The sequence below is a fragment of the Hemitrygon akajei genome, chromosome 3, assembly GCF_048418815.1.
Source record: "Hemitrygon akajei chromosome 3, sHemAka1.3, whole genome shotgun sequence".
NCBI lineage: Eukaryota > Metazoa > Chordata > Chondrichthyes > Myliobatiformes > Dasyatidae > Hemitrygon > Hemitrygon akajei.
Window position 1 is genome coordinate 24,100,306 of NC_133126.1, and position 14,103 is coordinate 24,114,408.

The 14,103-nt window shown below is 42.1% G+C and overlaps 1 protein-coding gene across 1 annotated transcript in view; it reads right to left on the minus strand.

Moving 5' to 3' along the window:
* Window positions 1-14,103, minus strand: part of LOC140724772 (centrosomal protein of 128 kDa) — a 612,511-nt gene that overhangs the window by 117,015 nt on the left and 481,393 nt on the right. The window contains exon 18 of the mRNA XM_073039351.1: window positions 3,957-4,006. Within this exon, the coding sequence (XP_072895452.1) occupies window positions 3,957-4,006 (50 nt within the window). The remainder of the gene's footprint in view (window positions 1-3,956; window positions 4,007-14,103) is intronic.

Consider the following 14,103-nt stretch of genomic DNA (forward strand, 5'->3'; position numbering starts at 1 on the left):
ACATTTCTAAAATGGATAATGTGATCATCATCTCATTCCTGTTTCTGGGCCCCTGCTGTTCTCAAATTAGCTGATGGTCTTACAACATTAACTACACTTTTAGAGTACTTTATTAACTGTAAGGTAACTTCAAACTCCTTAAATTCCAAAAGATGCTCTATAAATGTACGACCATTCTGTTTTTCTTTCTACAAGTCTATTGCATGGTACAAATGCAATAATTAATTGTAGGAACAACAACACACACAAAATGCTGGTAGAACACAGAAGGCTAGGTAGCATCTATAGGGAGAAGCGCTGTCGACGTTTCGGGCCGAGACCCTTCGTCAGGACTAACCGAAAGGAAAGATAGTAAGAGATTTGAAAGTAGTGGGGGGAGGGGGAAATGCGAAATGATAGGAGAAGACCGGAGGGGGTGGGATGAAGCTAAGAGCTGGAAAGGTGATTGGCGAAAGTGATACAGAGCTGGAGAAGGGAAAGGATCATGGGACGGGAGGCCTCAGGAGAAAGAAAAGAGTGGGGGGGGAAGCACCAGAGGGAGATGGATAACAGGCAAACAACTAAATATGTCAGGGATGGGGTAAGAAGGAGAGGAGGAGCATTAACAGAAGTTAGAGAAGTCAATGTTCATGCCATCAGGTTGGAGGCTACCCAGCCGGTATATAAGGTGTTGTTCCTCCAACCTGAGTTTGGATTCATTTTGACAATAGAGGAGGCCATGGATAGACATATCAGAATGGGAATGGGACATGGAATTAAAATGTGTGGCCACTGGGAGATCCTGCCTTTTCTGGTGGACTGAGCGTAGGTGTTCCGCGAAACGGTCTCCCAGTCTGCGTTGGGTCTCACCAATATATAAAAGGCCACACCGGGAGCACCGGACGCAGTATACCACACCAGCCGACTCACAGGTGAAGTGTCGCCTCACCTGGAAGGACTGTCTGGGGCCCTGAATGGTGGTGAGGGAGGAAGTGTAAGGGCAGGTGTAGCACTTGTTCCGTTTACAAGGATAAGTGCCAGGAGGGAGATCGGTGGGAAGGGATGGGGGAGACAAGTGGACAAGGGAGTCGCGTAGGGAGCGATCCCTGCGAAAAGCAGAAAGAGGGGGGGAGGGAAAAATGTGTTTGGTAGTGGGATCCCGTTGGAGGTGGCGGAAGTTACGGAGAATTATATGTTGGACCTGGAGGCTGGTGGGGTGGTAGGTAAGGACAAGGGGAACCCTATCCCGAGTGGGGTGGCGGGTGGATGGGGTGAGGGCAGATGTGCGGGAAATGGGAGAGATGCGTTTGAGAGCAGAGTTGATGGTGGACGAAGGGAAGCCCCTTTTTTTAAAAAAGGAAGACATCTCCTTCGTCCTGGAAAGAAAAGCCTCATCCTGAGAGCAGATGCGGCAGAGACGGAGGAATTGTGAGAAGGGGATAGCCTTTTTGCAAGAGACAGGGTGAGAAGAGGAATAGTCCAAGTAGCTGTGAGAGTCTGTAGGCTTATGGTAGATATAAGCCTACAATTAATTGTAGGATTGAGTTCAATGGATTTGGTGGACACTTGAAGATCTTGGTCAGGTCCAACAAATCCTGGATACTTGTCAATGGCAAAACCATCAATTAACAATGAAACAGCATATGATTTGAAGAGTAAGAAAGTAGGCAATCTTCCCTTGGGCTATTTAATTTGAATTGTTTTCATTCTAAAAACCTTTGACACAAATTATTCACAACAACCTTGAAAGAATAGGAGCAAGCAAAGGATAGATTATATCTATATGCTGATGGGAAACCTAGGAACATTAAACATTTTGATGGCATATTCTATAGCTTAATAATGTTCCTACTATTACCAACATTTACAAATGAATCATGAAGTATTCTAACCAGACGCATTGCAGGTAGGTACAGTATTACCTCTACCCATGACCGCAAGAAACAATAGAGTTGTGGACACAGCTCAGCACATCATGAAAACCAGCCTCCCCTTCATGCACTCTGTCTATACTTCTCGCTGCCTCAGTAAAGCAGTTAAAAATAATCAAAGTCCTCCTCCACAATGGATATTCTCTCTTCTCCCCCTCCCATCAGGCAGAAGATAAAAAAGCTCAAAAGCAACTACCACCAGGCTCAGACACATTTTCTAACCCTCCATTGTAAGAGCATTAAATAGTCCCCTAGTGTGATAAAATGGACTCCTAACCACAATCTACCTTATGATCTTGCACCATTTGTCTGTATGCACTACACTTTCTGTAACACTAACATTTTATTCTGCATTCTGTCAGTACTTTCTTTTATACTACCTCAGTATTGTAATAAAATGATATGTATGGATGGCATGCAAGACAAAGTTTTTCAGTGTACCTCATACATGTGATGATAATAAACCAATTTATCAATTTAATCTATATTTCAGGGCAAAAGGACAAATACATTGTACAGTTATGATCAGAATGCCCACTCACCACCTCTTTGAGGAAAAATGTAATAATGATTAATTTATTAATATAACAATGAAAAACATGCAGTCACTAAGTTACTGATATAAACACGGCAAAGAAGGTCACTAAGGACCCTCACCATCCAGAACAAGCCCTTTTCTCGTTACTACCAATGGGAAGGAAGTACACACTCAACAGTTTAGGAATAGTTTTTTCCTCTCTGTCATCAGATTTCTGAAAGGTCCATAAACCCATGAATACTACCTCACTATTCTGCTCCTTTTTAGTAATACTTATTTTTATAATTCTTATTGTAACTTATCGCAATTTTTATTATGTATTGCAATGTACCCTACTGCAAAACCATTGTGGGAAGGGCTTTGCCTATGATGGAGAGGGCTGTATCCACAACTCATTTTCTGTTGGTGGGCACTGGTGTTTCCATACCAGGTTGTGATGCAACCAGTCAGGATAATCTCCACCTACATCTATAAAAGACCCACCTCATCCACGCTGACCTTTATTCCAATCTACACTAATTCCATTTGACAGTATTAGGACAGTATCCTACTGAAGAACAGTATTGACTTACATTATGATATCTCCCAGAGGACAAAGAAACCATGCAGTAACATATCTTTGTGAGCGAATTCTCTGCTATACATTCTTCTAATGTAAACAATAATGCTTTCTACTCATTTAATAAGGAAGCATATTTAATAACTAGAATTATTTCAGTGTCATAGAGCCATACACACACTAACAGCCCCTATGGCCAAACTTGCCTATAATGAGTCACTCAGCGAGCTAGTCCCATCTGTCTGCAATTGGCCCAAAGCCCTTCAAATCACTTCTATCCATGTATTTATCTAAATAGCTTTTAATTGTTGTTTATGTGTAGGACACATAATGTACACAGATGGTTCAAAGGGCTTTGGACCAAGCTACTACTTCTGATAGCTCATTTCAAATACGTACCAACCTTTGCATGAAGAAGCTGCCCGGATGTCCCTTCCAAACCTTTCACATCTGATCTTATTTCTAGCATAGCCTCCCTGGGAAAAAGACTTTCATATCTATACTCTTCATAATCTTATATACAGGTCAGGTCACCACTCAATCTCCTTTGTTCCAGGGAATAACGTCCTAGTCTGTCCTTGTAACATGAATTAGACTCTCTAGAAAAGTAAAGCACTTTTTAGAAATCAAAAACAGAACAGCAACTCCCACCTTCTTATTCTGGTTTCTTCCCTCTTCTTTTCCAGCCCTGATGAAGAATCTCGGCCAGAAATGTCAACTCTTTATTCCTTTTAAAAGATGCTGCCCAACTTGCTGACCCTCCAGCATCTTATGCATGTTATTCTGGATTTTCAGTGTCTACAGAATCTCTTGGTTTTATTTCAGTGATGTATGGTTGATTCATTGTGGGGGTGGGGGGGGGGGGGTGGTGGAGAGACCTTTCTACTGTCCTTCATGATTGCACACCTCATTTAGATCTTAAGTCATGCCAGGAAATACGCTTACTCACCTGCAATGTTCTCATCTCTTCATCCTTTCGACACATCTTTTGCAATAATTCTGTTAAAGAACAATAAGGAAACAAGTACTATTATAAAAATACTGCACCATTCATCCTGATATCATTACTCACAATGGCTGTCATAAGCAATGCAATTATTACCAAGCACTTCATCTTCTAACCTATCAAAATCTCCTTGCATGAGCACAAGAAATTCTGCCAATGCTGGAAATCCAAAGCAACACACACATTGCTGGAGGAACTCAGCAGGTCAGACAGCATCTATGGAAATGAATAGATAGTCGACATTTTGTACTGAGACCCTTCTTCAAATCACCTCCTTATGATATCTCCAGAGAACAAAGAAACCATGCAGTAATATATCCTGTGACTAACTCAAGATACCGCCTGGCCTGTTGAGTTCCTCCAGCATTTTGTGTGTGTTGATCCCATTCTAGAAAAGTTTTTTTTATTTTTACTTTTATTTCTTTAGAGATCCAGCACAGTAACAAGCCTTTCCAGACCAATGAGCTTATGCTGCCCAATTACACACGTGACCAATTAACCAACTAACCTAAACATCTTTGAGATGTAAGAGGAACCCAAAGCACCCGGAGGAAACCCACATAGTCACAGGGAAAACATACAAACTCCTTATAGACAGCGGCAAGAACTAAACCTGATTCACTGATGTTCTAATATCCTTCCACTCACCACTATGCTACCGTGCTGCCCCAATTCTGAAAATGTCTTGGAACATAAAACAGTACAGGCCCTTCAGCCCACTCTTTGCTGAACTTTTACCTACTCTGAGATCAATGCAGCCCTTCCTTCCCACATAGCTCTCCATTTTTCTATCATCCACGTGCATATCTAAGAGTCTCTTAAATGTCCTTAATGTATCTGCCTCCAACACTATCCCTGGCAGCATACTCCACATACAGTATATTAAAAAAAAGTGAGGTAGTGTCCAAAGATTCAATGTGTATTTAGGAATCGGATGGCAGAGGGGAAGAAGCTGTTCCTGAATCGCTGAGTGTGTGCCTTGAGCTTCTGTACCTCCTACCTGATGGTAACGGTGAGAAAAGGGCATGCCCTGGGTGCTGGAGGTCTTTCTGAAACACCGCTCCCTAAAGATGTCCTGGGTACTTTGTAGGCTAGTACCCAAAGATAGAGCTGACTAGATTTACAACCTTCTGCAGCTTCTTTCGGTCCTGTGCAGTAGCCCCTCCATACCAGACAGTGATGCAGCCTGTCAGAATGCTCTCCACGGTACAACTATAGAAGTTTTTGAGTGTATTTGTTGACACGCCAAATCTCTTCAAACTCCTAATTAACTATAGCCGCTGTCTTGCCTTCTTTATAACTACATCGATATGTCAGGACCAGGTTAGATCCTCAGAGATCTTGACACTCAGAAACTTGAAATCTTTTGTGCTCTCTAGTTTTGATTGTTCTATCCAGGTGGCCATATTTCAATGCCTGTTTCCATTGGCCCATCAGTCCACAGATGTATAGTCCTTTAAGATAATCCTGAAAACCTGCTTGATCTGGCTTTAAGTTGCCCACCTTAAGGTCTCCTTGTTTCATAATATTACCCTGAAGCACTTTTGATAGTAAACTGTATTACAGGTGAGAGTCCAAACCTGCCCAGTTGTGTATAACTGCATAGTGGTTAGCAAAATGCTATTACAGTGCTGGCGACCTGGGTTCGATCCCACCACTGTCTATAAGGAGTTTGTACATTCTCCCTGTGAACATGCGTATTTCCTCTGGGTGCCCCAGTTTCCTCCCACATTCCAAAGATGCATGGATTAGTAGGTTAATTGGTCACATGGGTGTAACTGGGCAGCGTGAGCTCATAGGGCCAGAAGTGACCTGTTACTGTGCTGCATCTCTAAATGACCAGATAAAGATGCCACATTACAGGAGTGTAACATTGATAATGAATGTCCAGCATGCTATTCTACATCGAATTCTCCAACTTCCGGTAATTCTCTCCCTCTCCCTTCCCCCATCCCACCTTCACTCTGTCTCCTCTTCTAGCTGCCTATCACCTCTCATGATTCTGCCTTCTTCTACTACCCATGGTGCTTTCCCCTTAGATTCCTTCTTCACCTCTCCAGCCTATCCTCTCCCTGCTTCCCCTCCCCCACCCCTTGATCTTTCCTCTGATTGGTTTTCCAACCTCCCCCCACCTTCTTTATAGGGACCCTGCCCCCTCCTTCTTTAGTCCTGACGAAGGGTCCCGACCCAAAACGTTGACTGGTTCTTTCAACGGATGCTGCCCGACCTGCTGAGTTCATCCAGCCTTTTTGTACGTCTTACTAGGATGTTGCTGGGTCTTCAGGAGTTGAGTTACAGGGAAAGATTGGACAGGTTAGGTCTTTATTCCTTGGAGCGTAGAAGAATGAGGGGAGATTTGATAGAGAGGTTAATAAAATTATAAGGGGTATAGATAGAGTAAATGCGAGTAGGCTCTTTCCACTTAGATTGGGAGAGATAAATACGAGAGGACGTAGCTTTAGGGTGAAAGGGGAAAGATTTAGGGGGAACATTAGGGGGGAACTTCTTCACTCAGAGAGTGGTGGGAGTGTGGAACGAGCTGCCATCTGACGTGGTAAATGCAGGCTCACTCTTAAGTTTTAAGAATAAATTGGATAGATACATGGATGGGAGAGGTCTAGAGGGTTATGGACTGGGTGCAGGTCAATGGGACTAGTGGAATAAAGTTTCAGCACAGACTAGAAGGGCTGAATGGCCTGTTTTCTGTGCTGCAGTGTTCTATGGTTCTATATACACCACATGGGTTTACAGAATTCATGCTCAAACTCCTAACATGAACACATGAAAACCCGAAACAGATCAGCTTTATTTGTCACATGTACATTGAAATATCAAAACATACAGTGAAATGTGTCATTTGTGCCAATGATCAGCACAGTCCAGGGATGTGCTGGGGTAGCCCGTAAGTGTTGCCATGTTTTCAATGCCAACACAGCATGCCCACAACTTCATAACCCTTACTAATCAGTACATACTTAGAATGTGGGAGGAAACAGGAACTCCCAGAGGAAACCCACTCGGTCATGGGGATAACATACGAACAGCAGTGGGAAATGAAACCCTATCGCTGGCCCTGTAAAGCATTGCACTAAGTGCTATGCTACTGTGTCACCCACTCTTAAACCAGCTGTGCCAACAGTCAAATTGTTCCAAAACAATCAAAATGTTGGCATTAACTTGGCATTGTATATAACGGCACAGGCATGGCCACACACAATAAGGAAAAAAAAGCAATTTGAATTCAGCCTGGGCAATCGAGGTTAAATCTCTTATATTCATTGGCTATTAGATTCTTGCAGTAAATGCCAACAATCCAACCTGCCTATCATGAAATTTATGAATGTGAAATTGTTACAGATTGACTCCAGGTTGATAGTTACTTTTGAAAGAAAAGCAGGCTTAAAAATAGAAAGGTCCATCTGGAGATAAGGATGTCCTTCTTCGAAGCTGGAGATGAAAGCACGATGCCACAGGCTAGGCATGAAGAAGGCAGCTGTATTATGAGGAAGCTGATTAAGTCACCAAGACACCCTAGGGTTCTGCACAGCCAAAAAATTACTTAAAAACTATAGTGAATGTTTTATAACAGCAGCTGGGAGCAAAGCAGTGAATGAGTGGACAATTTACTTGTTTCTTATATTGTCATTTTGCATGGACACAGGCCATTTAGACCTCATGTCCAGTGGGTATCCATATGTATTAACCCTACCAGCACACTTGGACCAAGGATTAAGAAATACACACACACACACACACAAACACATACACACATATACATATATCTACATACACATGCATTTATATTTATATGTATATAAATATGTAAATGAGTGATTTCAGGGCTCATCTAGACATTTATTAAATGCTGTCAGTGACTCTCCTTTCGCTGTCCTCTCCAGCAGTGCATTCCAGATGCTCACCACTCTCTCGGTGAGTAAGGTTCCCTTCAGATCACTCTACATCACTTACTCCTTACCCTAAAGAGACCAGCACGGTAGCATAGAGTTTAGTGTTAATGCTATTACAGCATCAGTGACATGGGTTCATTTCCCACAGCTGTCTGTAAGCAGTTTGTACGTTTCATACATGACCGCGTGGGATTTCTCCAAGTGCTCTGGTTTCCTCCAACATTCCAAAGACACATGGGTTTAAGAGGTTAACTGGTCACATGGGTGTGTTTCCCGTATCCAAAAAAAAATCTTTGCCCTTTAACTATATTCAACTCTGGCAAGGGGGAGGCTTCCTGCAGCCTATTCAAACTCTACCCTTCATAATGTTTAATTTCTCAATCATGTTCCTTCTCAACCTCCTCCTGTCCAAAGTGAACAGATTCAGCCTCTCCAGTCTCTCCTCATAACTGAAATACTCCATCCCAGGCAACGTCCTGGTGAGTTTCCTCCTCACCATTTCCAACAGTGTCACACCTTTCCTGTAGTTTGGAGACCAGCAATGCATGCAGTATTCCAGTGAGGTGAGAATCACTGACATATGTCATGAAATCTGCTGTTTTACAATACATTAAACATACTATGAACTACAAATAGATTGATTGGATAGAGAGACTATATATGCCAGAAATGGCCAGGAGTGAAAATAAAACAATTCCACTACTGTAGCAAGTTAGCAACTACAAAGAATTTGAAGTTATCGACAATCATCTTGAATGTTACAATAAAAATGAAGATTTGGAGGATGCAATCGCCAATAGCATTGTGTGAAGGCGTCCATTACCTGCACTAGGTGTCCACGCTGATATTGTTCATTCTGTACATTGAATGAATTCCTCCAACTAATGTATTAAACTGTGTATTGGGAACTAACACACAGTTTTAGATATATAGATCCTTTATTCATCCAAAGGAAATTAGTGTCACAGCAGCATTACAGGTGCACAGATATACAAATACACAAATATTAGAAGAGAAGTAAGAAATTAAAAAATAAGTTACTTCAAACAGTCTAACAGAAGGGGGGGGCATCTCTTCCCCAGCTATAGGTTGACTCATTATAGAGCCTAATGGCCAAGGGTAAGAATGACCTCATATAGTGCTCTTTGGAGCAGTGCAGTTGTCTTAATCTATTACTAAAAGCGCTCCTCTTCAGCCAAGGTGGCATGCAGAGGGTGGGAAACATTATCCAGAATTACCAGGATTTTCCAAAGGGTCCTTTGTTCTACCACAGCCTCCAGTGTGTCCAGTTTGACTCCTATAACAGAGTCAGCCTTTCTAATCAATTTACTGAGCCTGTTGGCATCATGTGTTGATGCCACTGCCCCAGCACACCACCGAATAGCAGACTGTACTGACAACAAAAGACTGGTAGGTCATATGTAAGAGAGGCCTGCATACTCCAAAGAACCTCAGTCTCTTCAGAAAAGTAGAAGTGACTCTGGCCCTTCCTGTACACAGCCTCTGTGTTGGTGCTCCACTCAAGTCTGTCATCCAGGTGCACCACATCCACGTCCTCACCATCAATAGTAACAGGGAGCAGTGCAGGCTTAGTCTTCCTAAAGTCCATCAACATCTCCTTTGTCTTACTGATGTTGAGCTGCAGATGATTTAGCTTGTACTATTCAACAAAGTCTCCACCAGGGCCCTGCATTCATCTTTCCATCCTCCCTTATACACCCAACTATTGCTGAGTCATCAGAGAATTTCTGCAGATGACACAATTCAATGTTGTATCTAAAGTCCAAGGTATACAGGGTAAACAGGAAGGGAGCCAATACAGTCCCCTGTGGGGCCCCAGTGCTGCTTATAGGCATGTCTGACACATAGTTCTGAAGCCACTAAACTGTGGTCTGAGAGTACTACAGTACTATTGGTAGTGTTCTAATTAGTTCTGTATTTTGTTTAGATGCACAATTTGCTACTCATGGTTTATTTTAATATACCTTTTTAATTATTTCCATGAAACTTCAGCTAATTGGGGCAGCTGCTTAATTGGGAAAAAATGTACTGGCCCCAATGTGTCCCAATTAACCAGAATCCAGTAGAAAGGTATAAAAATGACAAACTGCTGTTTAATTTAATTAAAAATTATGCAATTAAACAAAATACAGAACAAATACTACTAGTGGTTCTCCGTCATATCTGAAGATGACAGGAAACCTGTGAGGGAAAGTTTTTAGAGTGGAAAAGCCATTGCACTGGAGCAATTCCATTCTCTGAACTTCGGAAGTCCAAGTCCAATGGTATGAGTAGATGCCACCACTGGGGTTTTTTCAGGTTTCTGTGGATGACCCTAATCATGCCTCATCATGGCTTCCACTCTCCAGGTAGCATTGCAAAACCACCTTCTTGGTCGTTGGATTTTACTATAGATCTCATCCACTGTGACCTCAGGAGTTGACTTTGCATGCTACAACAGGCATGTCCCCATCTTATTGGGTACGAGATGCAGGCTACCCTCATTTGGTTTAGCTGGTCCGTTGAAGCAGCGTAACATTCAAGATGATTATCAATAACTTCAAATTTTCCGTAGTTCCTTACTTGTTAAAATAGTGAAATCTTTTCATTTTCACTCCCCATTTTTGGCAATGCTTGAAATCACAGTGAGCAATGCAGTTCTAAATTGGCTTACTACTTATTCCTCACTAACTATTTTTAAAAAAAATGCAAACACATGCAACTGATGCTATTTAAAAACTGATCACTTTAAGTACAGTGCAGCATTTAACAGTCACACTAAACTGACACTAGATAGAACCTGTTTGGCAACAGGCAATGCAAGTATGGTAATATATGCTAATACAAAAAGAGATGACTTATTACAGAATTTATTGGATTAGGTCAGATCAACTTTATTTGTCACATTTACATTGAAATATCAAGGCATACAGTGAAATGCATTGTTTTGTGTCTACAACCACAGTCTGTGGATGTGCTGGGGCCAGCCCAAAAATGTCACCATGCATCCAGTGCCAACATAGCAAGCCTACTATTTATTAACCCTAACCCATACATCTTTGGAACGTGGGAGGAAACGCAAGCACTGGGAGAAAATCCACACAATCACAGGGAGAACATACAAACTCTTTACAGGCAGTGGCGAAAGTTGAACCCTGAACTTCTGATGGGCCAAATGGCCTTCTCCAATGAAGGTTTGAGTAATATAAGAACTTAAATCCACCTTCTGCTATAGTGAGATTTGAATACACTGCTGGCTGATAGCCCACGTCTATAGATTACAAATCCAGATACATTTGAAGTGAGAAGATTTTGGATCGGTTTGCTGTGGTGTGTTGGTCAGGGTGTAACCATACAACGAAAACAACAACATTCTATAACTATAAAGAATAAATAATTAGATATAAATAAAAAGCTAATTATGTTAGAGCTTAAAGAATGAATGAGATAAAATGTATGCTAATACATAAATAACAGCATGCATTTGCAATGTAAAAAGTGGGTTAAAATGTCTACAGTACAGTGCAGTGATGGGGGTAATAGATAGAAGGGAGTGGGGAAAAGAGATAGAGAAAGAAAATCCCACTACAATGGGAAATGGAAAAACATCTACATCTTCAGTAATGAGTAGAGGCATCTAAAAGACCTCCCTCTACATAGCAGATGTCAGTATGCTGGGCCCAGCACTTCTAAAGTGGACAAGTGCTGTGTTTCTGCTTTTCCACTGGGATTGGTATTGGTTTATTAGCATCAGTTGACCAGAGATGTAATAAAAAGCATTTGTTCACGTTTTCCAGACTGATCGTATCATAAGGTAATAAAAACACACATAATGTCGAATGTAGTGTTACAGTTACAGAGAAAGCACATTGCAGGTAGACAAATAAAATGCAGGATGCCACAAACAAAGTGGATTGGCAAATGAAGAGTTCATCTTTTAATGATGAGTGGTCTGTTTCAGGAGTCTGAGAACAGTGGGATAGAAGCTGTCCTTGAGCCTTGAGGTACATATTCTTAGGCTTTTGTCTATTCCACTAGAGGGAAGAGGGGAGCAGGAAGAAAGTCCGGGATGGGTGGGGTCCTTTTTATTGCTTGACTTCTCTGCCACAAAACAACAAACTGAATGCCATACAAGTCAGTGACTTATACTGCCCGGTAAGGAGGCTCCAATGTGCAGGATCAAAAGAGGCTGCAGCGGATTGTAGACACAGCCGGCTCCATCACAGGCACAGGCCTCCCCTCCATCAAGGACATCTCCAAACAGCATTCCTCAGGAAAGCAGCATCCATCACTGAGAACCCTCACCATCTGTAGCATGCTCTCTTCTCATTACTACCATCAGAGAGGAGCTTAAAGATCCAAAGTCAAATTTTAAGAATAGCTTCTTCCCCTCTGCCAGAAACACCATCTTACTAATTTATATTATTTATTTTATTTTTATATTGTGGCTTATTGTAATTGTTATGCCTTGCTCTGTATTGCTGCCACAAAACAAGATATTTCAAGTCAAGTCAAGTTGCTTTTTATTGTCATTTCAACCATAACTGCTGGTACAGTACACAGTAAAAATGAGACAACGTTTTTCAGGAACATGGTGCTACATGAACAATACAAAAACTACACTGAACTACGTAAACCAACACAAAAACTACACTACTCTACAGACCTGCCCAGGACTGCATAAAGAATACAGAACAGTGCAGGCATTACAATAAATAATAAACAAGACAATAGGCACAGCAGAGGGCAGTAGGTTGGTAGTCCGATGGCTTGGGGGAAAATCTGTTACATAAATTATCAGCTGAATGGCGGCGCCCGGGACTCAGTCCCTTTCTGTACTCCCGCCGAGTATTTCATTGCACAGATGTAGTCAATTTAATGTCCATTTGAGAGCAGAATGGACAGGAGAGCTGGCCGGCCAGGGCTTGCTTTTTTCCTGGCATGGACTCCTGACCACTCGCCTCACTTCCTCGTTGTATGTCATTGATGTATGTCAATGATTTTAAACCTGATTCTGATTCTGTCTTCAATTTGACTGATTTCCTAGGTCAGCAGGGCGTGTAGACAGTCAATGATGAGGGAAGGCTGGTTTGCATGATGGACTGGGCACATGCAGCTTTTAGTTTTGATAAAACTATCAAGCTGATCCATGCTTTGGCTGGTGAATATGATTAGATTTGATCAATTAGATCAGGTTCATTTGTCACATGTACATTAAAACACAAAATATGTTGTGAAATGGCTTGCAAAGCACCACACACAAAATGTTGGAGGAACTCAGAAGGTCAGGCAGCATCTATGAAAAGGAGGAAACGGTCGATGTTTCAGGCCGAGACACTTCATCAGGACTTTTTCCATATATGCTACCTGGCCTACTGAGTTCCTTCAGCATTTTGTGCGTGTTGCTTGGACTTCCAGTATCTGTAGATTTTTTCATGTTAGTAAAATGTCTGCTAGTTTCTTCCCACTGCCTTTCCAGACTTGACGAAGAGCCTCAACCCAAAATCTCGACTGTTTATTCCTCTCCATATATTCTGCCTCTCCTGCTGAGTTCCTCCAACATTTAGTGTGTGTTATTCCGGGTTTCCAGCAACTGTAGAAACTCTTGTGTTTATATAGTAAAATATGCTGTTTGCATCAACAAACAACACAGTTTGAGAATGTGCTGGCAGCAGCCCACAAATGTCACCAGCCTCCATTGCCAACACTGCGTAACCACAATTTGCTAATCCTAACCCCTGCTTCTTTGGAATGTGGGAGGAAACTGGTGCACCTGGTCATAGGGTAAACAGAAAAAGTTTTTACAGACAGCGACAGGATTGAACCTCATTTGCTGGCACTATAACGGATTATGCTAACCGCTACACAAACAAAATGCTGGAGGAACTCAGCAGGTCAGACAGCATCTTTGGAAAAGAAGTCGACGTTTTGGGTTGAGACCCTTCTTCAGGACTGAAAAGGAAGGAGGTAGATGCTAGAATAAAAAGGCAGGGGAGAAGGAGGAGGATAGCTAGAAGCTGATAGATGAAGCCAGGTGGTTGGAAAGATAAAGGAAGGGCTGGAGAATAAGAAATCTAAGAAGGAGAGGAGAGTGGGCCATGGGAGAAAAGGATGGAGGAGGGAACCTAGAGGAAGGTGATAGGCAGGTGAGAAGAGGTAAGAGGCCAGAGTGAAGAACAGAA